Source organism: Eptesicus fuscus, chromosome 6 (assembly GCF_027574615.1).
Source record: "Eptesicus fuscus isolate TK198812 chromosome 6, DD_ASM_mEF_20220401, whole genome shotgun sequence".
Classification (NCBI taxonomy): Eukaryota; Metazoa; Chordata; class Mammalia; order Chiroptera; family Vespertilionidae; genus Eptesicus; species Eptesicus fuscus.
The window spans coordinates 65,289,516-65,303,494 of NC_072478.1; the positions used below are offsets into that span (position 1 = coordinate 65,289,516).

The window sequence follows — 13,979 nt, forward strand, 5'->3', positions numbered from 1 at the left end:
TGATTACATGAATTAAGCTGATTAAAAGAATAGGTTTCAATAGTTGTACAATGGTTTTCATGGCCAGTGCACATTAATAATATGCAGAAGGAAAAATGCCCTGACTTCAATGGTACATGAAAGTACAAGTTTATATTTTTTACTAGAGGCCCGGTGCATGAAATTCGTGCACAGGGGTGGGGGGGAGTGTCCTGCAGCCCAGCCTGCACCCTCTCCAATCTGGGACCAGTTGAGCCTAAACGGGCAGTTGGACATTCCTCTCACAATCCAGGACTGCTGGCTCCCAACCGCTCACCTGCCTGCCTGCCTGATTGCCCCTAACCACTTCTGCCTGCCAGTCTGATCACCCCCTAACCACCTGATGGATGCCTAACTGCTCCTTTGCCAGCCCGATTGCCCCTAACTGCCCTCCTCTGGCAGCCTGGTCGCCCCTAACTGCCCTCCCCTGCAGGCCTGATTGCCCACAACTGCCCTCCCCTTCTGGCCTGGTTCCCCCCCACAACTGCCCTCCCCTGTAGGCCTGATTGCCCACAACTGCCCTCCCCTTCTGGCCATTTTGTGTCCACATGGGGGTGGCCATCTTTGACCATATGGGGGCGGCCATTTCTGTGTTGGAGTGACGGTCGATTTGCATATTACCTCTTTATTATATAATAATATGTAAATATCCTATCTAATAAAAGAGTGATATGCAAATTGACCATACCTCTGCCACGCCCACAAGCCAATCAGGAGTGAATATGCAAATAAACCCAACCAAGATGACTGCAGCCACAGAGAGCAGGAGGGAGGCTTGGGTTTCCCTGGCAATGGAGGAAGCCAAGCTTTCCACCTGCCCTTGCCAGCCTAGGCCTCCACTCAAGGCTACAAAGTTTCAATGATAGAAGATAAATAAATCCAAACAGAAATGGCAGCAGCCATGGAGCTGGAAAGAGCAGAAGGCTACGGTTGCCCCTAGTGATGGAGGAAGCCAAGCTTCTGAAGCCCTGGCCTGCCTTGGCCTCCGCTACAGGCTACAAAGTTTCAATTATAGAAGATACATAAATCCCAGATACCAGGGCCTCCGCTTGGGTTGCCCGGAGGTGTGCAGACCACCACAGGCCTCTCGCCCAGGCCGCCCCAAGGGAATCCCCACCCTGATCTGGGACACCCTTCAGGGCAAACCAGCTGGCCCCCACCCATGCACCAGGCCTCTATCCTATCTAATAAAAGAGTAATATGCAGATTGACCATCACTCCAACACACAAGATGGCTGCCCCCATGTGGTCAAAGATCCTGCCCCCATGTGGACACAAGATGACTACCACAAGATGGCCAGCAGGGGAGAGCAGTAGGGAGGGACCAGGCCTGCAAGGTAGGGCAGTTGTGGGTGATCAGGCCAGCAGGGGAGGGCACTTGGGAGGGATCAGGCCTGCAAGGGAGGGGAGTTGGGGGCGATCAAGCCTGCAGGGGAGCGCATTTAGGGGTGACCAGGCTGGCAGAGGAGGGAAGTTGGGGGTGACCTGGCCTGCAGGGAAGGACAGTTGGGGGTACCCAGGCCTGCAGGGGAGAGCAGTTGTGGGGGACCAGGCCTTCAGGGGAGGGCAGTTAGGGGCAAACAGGCTGGCAGGGGACCAGTTAGGCATCAATCAGGCTGGCAGGAGAGTGGTTAGGGGGTGATCAGGCTGGCAGGCAGAAGCGGTTAGGGTCAATCAGGAAGGCAGGCAGGCGAGCTGTTGGGAGGCAGCAGTCCTGGATTGTGAGAGGGCAGTCGGACATCCCTCAAGGGGTCCCAGATTGGAGAGGGTGCAGGCTGGGCTGAGGGACACCCCCCGCCCCCCGTGCACAAATTTCATGCACCGGGCCTCTAGTTATTATATAATAATATTTACATATTACAGAGGATGGCTGTAGCTATAGTAAGAGTTCATATTTCCTACAGATTCTCTTTACTGAATTCATACTCTTTTTTGAGATTTTCTTAGCTCAACAAAATTACTCAAAAATATTTATTAATTACCTACTAAGTTCCTTGCATTGTTATAGATGTTCTAGTTGCAAGAGGAAATGCATGTATCTGCAGAGCCCCAGTCTACTTAGTAAAACAGGAAAGATACCTGACCAGTGTGGTTCAGTGGTTGAGCATTGACCCATGCACCAGGAGATCACAGGTTCTATTCCCATTCAGGGCACATGCCCAGGTAGCGGGCTTGATCCCCAGTACAGGGAATGTAGGAGGCAGGCAATCCATGTTTCTCTCTCATCAGTGTTTCTCTCTATCCCTCTCCCCTCCTCTTTCTAAAATTAAGAAAAACATTAAAAAAAGAAACAGGAAAGAAGAAATAATCAGTGAGTAAAGTGCTGAAATAGATGATAACTGAGAGGGACACTTCCTTGGACCTTTATGAATCTCTACATTCTATGAATCTTCCACATTGTTTCTGCTCACAAATGCCTAACTAGGCCAAACCAGATGCAGTTGTTGAGCTTCTGCTAGGATTGCTACTAAGTTAAGTGTGTTAGTTAGCAACACTAGCTTCTTATAATTCACAATTCTAATGTATATTTCTACTAATTCTACATCATTTATCTTTAAGATACTCTCAAATAATAAAACAAGCGTTATTTATGCTAGTGTCAAGATAGTATATATAATTTTTTAAAAATCTATAATAATAAAAGCATAATATGCTAATTAGACCGGACGAAGCCTGGGCTGCAAGGGAAGCTCGGGCCCAGGTGCCAGAGGGAAGCCGGTGCCAGCAGCCAGGGAAGGAAGGCCTACTCCTGCACGAATTTCATGCATCGGGTCCCTAGTTAATGGTATCATACAGATATTATAGAGGAATTCAGAGAAGTGAATCAGTTTGGGCTGAAGTTGTTGAAAGAGCTTCACAGGAGAATTTGAAATTATATTAAAGGTCATCTACTTCCCTAAATGAAATAGAGATCCTTCTATTAAATGCTTTTCAGTTAGATGGTAATTTAGCCTGTTTTGAATATCCCCTGTAAGAGATATTACACTTACCCTAGCAGCCTTTTCCTTTCAACTCTGATTACTGGAAAGCTAGAAATCTCTCATTAGATTTCTTCCCACTGATACCCAGTTTTATCTTTTGGAGGAATATAGAAAGCTCACTTCTTAAAGTCAGCCCTTCAGTTATTTGCATATAATCATATGTCTTTCTTGACTCATTTCCATTGTTACACCCAGGTTTTATTGCTGTTTTGTTGTTGTTGTTATTTTTTTTGGCTGTGGTATAATTTGCCTACTTATTTCTAGTTCTTTCTCTGTATGTGATACTTGGTCTCTTAAATTGTAATCTGTTAATTGGATACTAAATTCTGGTCTGCAGTAGTCTACTTCCCAACATAAAGATAAAGATGCAGTCCAGAAGCTTTTTTTCAGGTCTCATAAAGACATTCATTCATTCATTCCTCAAAGGTATAAGTACTTAGAATGTGCTAAATCAGGTGCATATCCTAAGTGACAATGCAAGTTCTGGAAGAAGCTAATCCTCAAAAAATGGCTCATATTGTAGCCAGAAATATATAAACTTTAAATATAATGCATGATATATTGTAAAAGTACATATAAAGTTTTGTCAAAATGCAAAAAGGAAACAGTTAATTCTGCCTTACATTGAGTGGATGACATGGAATGTGGATGGATGAATGCTGGCAGAAGGAGGACATCCCAGGCAGAGGGAAATACAATGGTATATTAACAATATGAAGTCAATACCATTGTATTAGGTAGAGTATTAGAGAAGCACAATGAAAATTGCTTCTGGAACTTTTGCTGGAGAAATGTATGTATGATCCATTGGGAAGGAAGACTGAAATCAGGACTGTCAGGAAGTAACTGTCATCCATACGGCTTTGCATCTAAAGCATATAGAGAGAGATAAGGAATTTGTACCATCATGGTAAAAGCAGCACTTACAGAATAAAATAATTTCCCTTAGAAAAATTTTTCTGCACATGGGAAAGTGCTTCATATCTTACTTTAGTTTCCTTCACAAGTAGACCCTGAGGAAAGGGTTTCAAAGCATGTAGTTTATTTAGAGACTAGAGGCCCGATGCATGAAATTCCTGCAAGGGGCTCAGCCCCTGCCTCCACCCGCTGCAGTGGCCAAATCGGCCTTCGCTGCCCCGGCTTTGTCTGGAAGGTCATCCTGAAGGACATCTGGTCTAATTAGCATATTACCCTTTTATTATTATAGATAATACAGGGAGCACCATTAGGGGAGTGGGGAAGTGAGACTAAGAAGGGAAGAGAGACAGCCAATAAAGTGTTTTCAACAGTCAAGTGAATTAACATTGTGTGTAACTGAAACTTAATTCTGCTAATGAACTGTGGAAGCCGGCATAGACTCAGTTATTCTGCCATGGGACACAAGAGTTTGGGGTATTTGCACACCAATTCCCTTCATTCATTGTTATCAAGCTCTTCCAGAGCAGTGGGGCCATGAATTCTACAACACCCACAGCCTTTGCACAGTTAGGTGAGCAGAGGAGGCTCAGGTGGCCAGAGAAAGCCAGAAGGCAGAAATGCACATGCAGGTAGTTGGAGGGAAGTAGGTGACACTAAAGTAGTAAAGGCGAGAAAAGATGGCCAGGGTTCTGTTTTACCCTCAGAACATCTAATTATTGTCATTACTTCATTTTATTTTTCTACTTATATGCCCTAGAGTTCATCTTTAAAGAGGAAGGGTTGTTGTTTTTTTCCTTAGTAGAGCACTCCTTATTTTTCTCATAACCTTTTTAAAAAATATTTTTATTGTTGAGAATATTATAGATCCCTTCCTTTTTTTCTCCCTTTGCCCCCCACCACCCTATTGTCTGTATGGGCAATGCATATAATTTCTTTGGTTAATTTCTTCTCGCTCCCACCCTGCCTCCCTTCTCTTTGAGATTCTTCAGTCTGTTCCATGTTTCCATGCCTCTGGTTCTATTTTATTCATAAGTTTATTGTGTTCATTAGATTCCACATATAAGTGAGATCGTGTGATATTTCTTTGACTGGTATATTCACTTAGCATAATCATTTCCACATCCCTCCAGGCTGTTTCAAATGATAATAGATCCTTTTTTATATCTGCATAATATTCCATTGTGTATATGTACCATAGCTTTTTTATCCACTAATCTACTGGTGGACACTTAGGCTGTTTCCAGAGCTTAACTACTGTAAATAACATTGCTAGGAACATAAGTATGCATATATTCTTTTTAATTTTAATTTCTTTATTGATTAAGGTATTACATATGTGTCCTTATCCCCCCCCAGTACCTCCTATCCCCTTACTCATGCCTTCACCCCCTGTTGTCTGTGTCCATTGGTTAGGCTTATATGCATGCATACTAGTCCTTTATTTCACAGACCAAGAACGAACTTTCCAAAAATTCATCTGGACTAAAAAAGATCCCAAATAGCTGCAGCAATCCTGAGAAAGAAGAACAAAGTAGGTGGGATCTCAATACCAGATAACAAGCTCTATTACAAAGCCACTGTTCTCAAAACAGCCTGGTACTGGTACAAAAACAGACATATAGATCAATGGAATAGAATAGAGAACCCAGAAATCAACCCAAACCACTATGCTCAATTGATATTTGACAAAGGAGGCATGAACATACAATGGAGTCAAGACAGTCTCTTCAATAAATGGTGTTGGGAAAATTGGACCGATACATGCAAAAAAATGAAACTAGACCACCAACTTACACCATACACAAAAATAAATTCAAAATGGATAAAGGACTTAAACATAAGACTGGAAACCATAAAAATACTAGAGGAATCCACAGGCAGCAAAATCTCAGACATATGCTGAAGCAATTTTGTCACTGCTACTCTCCTAGGGCAATGGAAACTAAAGAGAAAATAAACAAATGGGACTACATCAAAATAAAAAGCTTTTGCACAGCAAAAGAAACCAACAAAACAAGAAAACACACTGCATGGGAGAACATATTTGCCAATGTTATCACCAATATGGGTTTAATCTCCAACATTTACAGGGAACTCAACAAAAGGGAGATAAACAACCCAATCAAAAATGGGCAACAGACCTAAATAGATACTTTTCAAAAGAAGACAGAAGGAAGGCCAAGAGGCATATGAAAAATGCTCAAAGTCACTAATTATCTGAGAGATGCAAATCAAAACGACAATGTGGTACCATCTCACACCTGTCAGGATGGCTATCATCAACAAATGACAAGTGCTGGTGAGGATGTGGAGAAAAAGGAACCCTGGTGTACTGCTGGTGGGAATGCAGACTGGTGCAGCCACTGTGGAGAACAGTATGGAGTTTCCTCAAAAAACTAAAAATGGAACTCCCATTTGACCCAGTGATCCCACTTCTAGGAATATATCCCAAGAAACTAGAAACACCAATCAGAAAGGATATATATACCCCTATGTTCATAGCAGCACAATTCACAATAGCTAAGATTTGGAAACAGCCTAAGTGCCCATCAGCAGATGAGTGGATTAAAAAACTGTGGTACATCTACACAATGGAATACTATGCTGTGGTAAAAAAGGAGTTCTTACGATTTGTAGCAGCATGGATGGAACTGGAGAGCATTATGCTAAGTGAAATAAGCCAGTCAGAGAAAGGTAAATATCACATGATCTCACTCATTTATGGAATATAATGAACAACATAATCTGATGAACAAAAACAGATCCAGAGACAGAGAAGCATCAATCAGACAATCCAGAGACAGGGGGAGAGATCCACCAAAGGCATATATTCTTTCTTATTGGTGTTTCAGGATTCTTAGGATATATTCCCAGAAGTAAGAATACTGGGTCAAACAGCAGTTCCATTAATTTTTGAGGAAACTCAACACTCTTTTCCATAGTGGCTGCACCAGTCTGCATTTCCACCAATAGTATATTAGGGTTCCTTTTTCTCCATATCCTTGCCAGCACTTGTTGTTTGTTGATTTATTGATAGTAGCCATTCTGGCCGGTGTGAGGTGGTACTGCATTGTCGTTTTAATTTGCATATCTCTGATGATTACTGATGTTAAGCATTTTTTCATATCTCTCTTGGTCATTTGTATGTCCTCTTTGGAGAATTGTCTATTCAGGTCCTCTGCCCATTTTTTAGTTGGATTGTTTTTCTTCCTTTTGTTGAGTTTTATGAATACTTTATATATTTTGGAAATAATCCCTTATCGGATGTATCATTGGCAAATATGTTTTCCCATACAATGGGTTCCTTGTTCATTTTGATGCTGGTTTCTTTTGCTGTGCAGAAGCTTTTTAATTTGATGTAATCCCATTTGTTTATTTTTTTTCCTTTGTTTCTCTTGCCCTAGGAGATGTATTGGTGAAAATTCTGCTCTGTGAGATGTCTGATATTTTGCTGCCTATATTTTCTTCTAGGATTTCTGTGTTTCATTACTTACATTTAAGTATTTTCTTCATTTTGAGTTTATTCTTTCTTTTAAACTCTTTATTGTTGAAAGTATTACAGATGTTTCCTTTTTCCCTTGTTGACCCTCCTCCACTCCACTCCTGCCTCCCCCCAGGCCTTTCCTGCAATATTGTTTGTCTATGCATATATGCATATACGTTCTTTCATTAATCTCTTTCTGCCCACCCTTCCCTCTGATATATGTCAGTCAGTTGCATGTTTCAGTGTCTCTGGATTTGTTTTGTTCATCAATTAATTTTGTTCACTAGATTCCACATATAAGTGAGATCATGTGATACTTGTCTTTCTCTGACTGGCTTATTTCACTTAGCATAAGATTCCTCCAGGTTCCTCCATGCTGTCTCAAAGGGTAAGAGTTTCTTCTTTTTTACAGGTGCATATTATTCCATTGTGTAAATATATACCACAGGTTTTTATTAGTTTACTAGAGGCCCGGTGCACGAAATTCGTGCACAGAGGGGGGTTGTCCCTCAGCCCAGCCTGTACCCTCTCCAATCTGGTACCCCTCGAGGGATGTCCGACTGCCCGTTTAGGCCCGATCCCACCGCAAATTAACCCAACCAAGATGGCTAAAGCCACAGAGAGCAAGGTTTCCTAGGTAACAGAGGAAGCCAAGCTTTCTGCCTGCCCTTGCCAGGCCTAAGCCTCCACTCAAGCTACAAAGTTTCAATTATAGAAGGTAAACAAATTCAAATAGAAATGGCGGCAGAATGGAGCTTGAGAGAGTAGGCCAGGGTTGCCCCCGGCAACAGAGGAAGCAAAGCTTTCCGCACACCCTGGGACCTGGGACCAGATTGCTGCTGCTATTCGAGGGTCTTTTTTGGTTCCACATAAATTTTGGAGTATTTGTTCTAGATCTGTGAAATATGCCATTAGTATTTTAATAAAGATTGCATTGAATCTATAGATTGCCTTGAGTAGTGTGGACATTTTAATGATGTCAATTCTATCAACTCCTGAACATGGTATATTCTTCTCATATATAATTGTTTATATCTTCTCATCTCTTTTTTCTACGTCCTGTAGTTTTCCAAGTACAGCTCTTTTACATCCTTGGTTAAGTTTATTCCTAAGTATCTTAATTTTTTTGTTGCAATAGTAAATGGGATTGTTGATGATATATATTTTTTAGTTTCTCTTTCTGAGAGTTCATTATTGATGTATAAAAATTCCATTGTTAAAGAAGTAGTTTTAAATGTTCTGATACTGAATATTCTTATTTTTTTCTTATGGTAGGGTAACCAACACTTGCTGAAAACATTAACTGAACAAAGGGTGGAAATCGATCAACTCCAAAAGCAACTTAGGTATTTTTAAAAATGAATTTCGTTATTTTAGTATTACTAATTGTTTTTCTTCAGAGGAACTTGTGATGCCATAATTTTACCCATAGTTTTTTTTTCCCCCCCTTCCCTTTTATGTTTCTGTCAATAGCTATTTGTGTGATCTGTTGGGATGGTAAGAGACTGAAATCAAAACTATTAGTGAGCCCTAGCCAGTTTGGATCAGAGGATAGCGCATCGGCCCTTGGACTAAAGGGTTCTGGGTTCGATTCCAGTCAAGGGCACATACCTAGGTTGCAGGCTCAAATCCCCCACATATGGGAGGCAACCAATAGATGTGACTCTCTCACATCACAGTGTTTCTCTGTCTCTGTCTCCCCGCCCCACCCCCGTCCCTTCTATTCTCTCTGAACATCAATGGCAAAATATCCTCGGTGAGGATTAATTTTTAAAAACAAACAACTATTAGTGAGGAGGCAACTATAATATATATATATATGAAGGGATGTTTCATGATGTTAAAACCAGTGGTTATAGAAGAAAATCAAATTCCTTAGATAAAACATATTCACATGTATCTTTCTTTGGATTCCCCCATAAGCAGACCCTGAGAAAAGGGTTTTGAGCATGTAGTTTATTTAGATATTAGGGGAGTGGAGAAGTGAGACAGGGAAGTGAAAGAAAAGGCAGTCAATAAAGGGTTTTTAATCAGGCATTTTAATACTGTGTGTGTATATTGTGGTCCAGTGGTTTAATAATCATTTCATTAATAGATTCACAAGAGTACCTCCAAGTGACAAAAAAAATATATATTTTTGTCACTTTTTGTTCCTCTCACTCGTGATACTTAAAATTAAGAAGTGTATGCCAAAACCGGTTTGGCTCAGTGGATAGAGCGTCGGCCTGCAGACTCAAGGGTCCCAGGTTCGATTCGGTCAAGGGCATGTACCTTGGTTGTGGGCACATCCCCAGTAGGGGATGTGCAAGAGGCAGCTGATCGATGTTTCTAACTCTCTATCCCTCTCTCTTCCTCTCTGTAAAAAATCAATAAAATACATTTTTTTAAAAAAATTAAGAAGTGTAGTCCTCTAAGGTTTTGTTCTATGCTACAGACATTTACAAATATCTTTAAATTGTAGTGTATATAGAAAAGAGAGAAGAACCTACAACTGGGCTCAGAGTCATAAGGATAAGGAGGAGGAATCAACAAAAGAGGCTGAGAAGAGACCAGTGAGATAGGAGACACAAGGAAGTGTTCCTGGAGGTTAAGTGAAGGACGTATATTAAGGAGGAAGAAATGATTGCTAAGTGAAGTGCAGTCAGTGCTAGATAAAGCAGGATGACTTTAGCAACATAGAGGTTGTATTAGCTTCCCACCTGCCATAACAAATGATAATTGGTGGATTAAAACAACATAGTTCTGGAGGCTAGATGTTTGAAATCAAGGGGTTAGTAGGGCCGTGCTCCCTCAAGGCTTTGGGGGAGAATCTTTCCTCGCCTCTGCAGCTGCTGGTAGCCTGAGGTACTTCATGGCTCCTGGCAGCATAACTCTCATCTCCTCTCACCTTCGTCTTCACTTGGCCTTGTTTTTCTGTCTCTCTGTGTACCCTCTCCTCCTACATAAGCATAAAAGTCTTAGGATTTAGAGCCCATTCTAATCTAGGATAATTCATCTTGAGATCCTTAGCTTAATTACTTCTACAAAGTCCTTGTTCCCAAATAAAGTTTCAGGTAAACCTGAATTTGGAGGTAGGGGGTATAGTCACTATTCAATCCACTGCAGGGGTCATTGTGGTTTTAACAAGAGTGCTTCAGAATCTACTCTCTTTTCATGTTCATACAAATCATTAAAAAACATAGAACTCATTCTGGCTGGTAAAAACTCATAGCAATCAGGAAAATGCATGTTGAAGTATTGTGATACTTCTTCACACCCAGTTATCAATGTCAAAAATATAATGTGGAATGTAATAACAAGTGCAAAAGGAGCTTAAAGAATGATGCAATTTATATACATTCTAAATGTTTTAAATAATAGTGCGTGTTGATTATGTATATATATTTTAGTTATATATATATCCTATATGTTTAGATATATATCTATGTCAACTTATATAGTAAAAGAATAAAATGTCTGTATATAAAAGAATAAAATAAAAACATTTCCTGAAATGACATACCCTACTTCTAATTAGTGATTACCTCTGTGGAATAAGACTATTTGTAGAAGTAGGGAATTGGAGGCAGCCTAGGTGTCTGTCACCAAGGAAATAGGTAAAATGCAGTAATTTCATCCTGTGGAATGCTATGCATCATTTAGAAACATGTGTTTGCATGTAAAGATGTAGTTACAGCAACACGGATCTATAAAACAGGGTTTGTATTTTAAAAGTAAAAAGATATTATCTACAGCATAAAAACACATGCAAATAGCAATATATAATATATATATATATATATATATATATATATATATATATACACACACACACACATATATGTATGTATGTATGTGTGTGTGTGTGTGTGTATATATATATATATATATATATATATATATATATATATATATATATATTAGAGGCCCGGTGCACAAAATTCATGCACGTGGTGGGGGGGTGGGGAGGATCCCCTCAACCCAGCCTGCACCCTCTCCAATCTGGGACCCCTCAGGGAATGTCCAATCCCCAGGCCTAAACTGGCAGTCAGGCATCCCTCTCACAATCCGGGACCACTGGCTCCTAACTGCCTGCCTGATTGCCCTTAACTGCCCCCGCTGCTGGCCTATTCACCCCTGCTGGCCTGGTCGCCCCTAACTGCCCCCCCCCCACCGGCCTGGTTGCCCCTTACTGCCCCCCCCCCGTCGGTCTGGTTGCCCCCAACTGCCCCCCCTACTGGCCAGTTCACCCCCAACTGTCCCTCCGTCAGCCTGGTTGCCCCACGCAGCCTGCTGCTCGGTCGTTTGGTCGCCCCTCACTAACCCCTCTGCCGGCCTGGTCGCCCCACACAGCCTGCTGCTCGGTCGTCCGTTCAATTGTGATGGTCACTTAGGCTTTTATATAGATAGATAGGTAGGTAGGTAGGTAGGTAGATAGATAGATAGATAGATAGATAGATAGATAGATAGATATCTCCAAAGTATATTTCACATTTTAATGTGAACCACAAGATGAAGAGAATGAGAGAAGGATTGAGAATGCACAGGTAAACAAAAATAAACAAATGAGAGTAACAGTTCACAGTTAATAATAACAGATCATGGAAAGAATAGTGTGATTAATTTAACTCTGCACTTAAGGTTCAGAAAAGAGTGGAAAAAAAAAATGGTGTCTGTAGTATAAAACAGGGTGCGAGGTCCTGGAAGAAAGATGAGTAAGAAAATTGGTTCATAAAGACCTGTGATCATATGATGATAATGGAAATAGAAAATAAAAATGCATATAAATATTTTTGTTTAGGGAAAATGAGCAGAACTTGGTGATATTGGGATAAAGGACAGGGAAAATCATGGAATTTTATTGCTAAAGGTATTTTAATGATCGTCTTTAACTTTCTACTTTTTAAAATTTTTTTGTTAAATTTATTAGGGTGATTGGTTAATAGGATCATATAGGTTTCATGTGTACATGTCTATGATACAAGATTAGTATATTGCACTGTGTGCCCACCACTCCAAGTCAAACCATCTTCTGTCACCATATATTAACCACCCTCCCACCTGCCCACTCCCTTACCTCTGGTAACTACCACAGTGCTGTCTGCATCCATGAGTTTCAGTTTTGTATGCTACATATGAGTGAAATCATATGGTTCTTAGCTTTCTCTGGCTGGCTTATTTCACTTAGCATAATATCCTCAAGGTCCATCCATGTTGTTGCATATACAAAGAAATAACTTTCTACCTATTTAAAAAATATTTTTTATTGGTTTCAGAGAGGGAGAAAGAGCAAGAGATAGAAACATCAATGATGAGAGAGAACCATTGATTGGCTGCCTTCTGCACGCCCCCTACTGGGGAATGAGCCCTCAATCCTGGCATGTGCCCTTGACCCGATGTGAACCCGGGACCCTTCAGTCTGCAGGCGGATGCTCTATCCACTGAACCAAACCAGCTAGGGCTAACTTTCTGCTTTTATAGAAGAAACCAAAATGAACCAAGAGCTCGGAAATCATTTGTCTTCTTCATGCTTGCACAAAAATTCATGAAAAAGCCAAATTAGAGCTCACGTATTGTAATTGCTAATTTAGTGAGTTTCTATACCTGGTTCTCTAACAGTATGCACCAAAGTAAGGAAGTCAGTGAGAGCTGCTTGTTAAAGAAAGGATGATGAGTGTGTCTACATTATTTTTGACACCTCATTTGGCTTTTGGACATTCAGGCCCAAAGATTATCCATAGATATTGATAAAGCTAGTTGTGGTTTTCTAAAAGGTCTTAACATTTCATTGTCCATGAGCAGTTTTGCCATAATATTTACTGGCAGTATTCCATAGTTTAACATTAAGCAGTTCAGAGTTGTATACATAAAACTAATGCTTGCTTTTCCTGACACAGACTTGAAGGAACAGAAGGATAAGCAGATGCTTCTTTTAAAGAGGAGGGTATTGCTTTCCAGTTTGACAGATTCGGAATGATGGGCATATTGACGTTACCAGAATGTAGGTTTTGAGATGCCCTATATAACCATGCCAAGAATAACTAGATCGGAAACTCTTTAAACACCAGCATTAAGTTTGTACTTATACTGAAAACATACTGGTTTCATTTGTCTGCTGTTATGGTACAAAAATAATTAGAATCCTGTGAATTTATAATTAAAGCTTTTCATCATTTTCCTTTTGAGAGTTTCTGGTGATGCCCTGTCATAGCAGATGAAATTCTTCAGCCTATTTTCCAAGAACCTACTTCACCTGGTTTTCCCCAGCACTCCAGCTATGTACATAATATCCTGTACATAATAAACTGCTCACACCAGTTATCTTATTGTTACTCGTGGAACAAATTTTGGTTCCTTCCCTTTTGCCTTTGATCATTATTCTATATGTCAAAAATGTTATAACTTTCTAAGCCTGGTTAAAACTTGCCATCTCCAGGAAGACTTGTCTCATTCATTCCACCAGATTTTTACTCTTCCTGTGGCTCTTCTCAGCATTAATTAATTTAAACAAATATTGTGCTATTTCTCTTTAGGTGCTTTTTTTGTCATAAATATTTGTTTCTAATGTATGTTCCACTGAGTTATGGACATGGTTGTTA

At 40.5% G+C, this 13,979-nt stretch overlaps 1 protein-coding gene across 2 annotated transcripts in view; it reads left to right on the forward strand.

Annotated features, from left to right (window-relative positions):
* The window catches only part of SCLT1 (sodium channel and clathrin linker 1), a 108,945-nt gene that overhangs the window by 33,404 nt on the left and 61,562 nt on the right, over window positions 1–13,979 (forward strand). For both annotated transcript variants that reach the window (XM_054717731.1, XM_054717732.1), the window contains exon 9: window positions 8,677–8,747. In XM_054717731.1, the coding sequence (XP_054573706.1) occupies window positions 8,677–8,747 (71 nt within the window). The remainder of the gene's footprint in view (window positions 1–8,676; window positions 8,748–13,979) is intronic.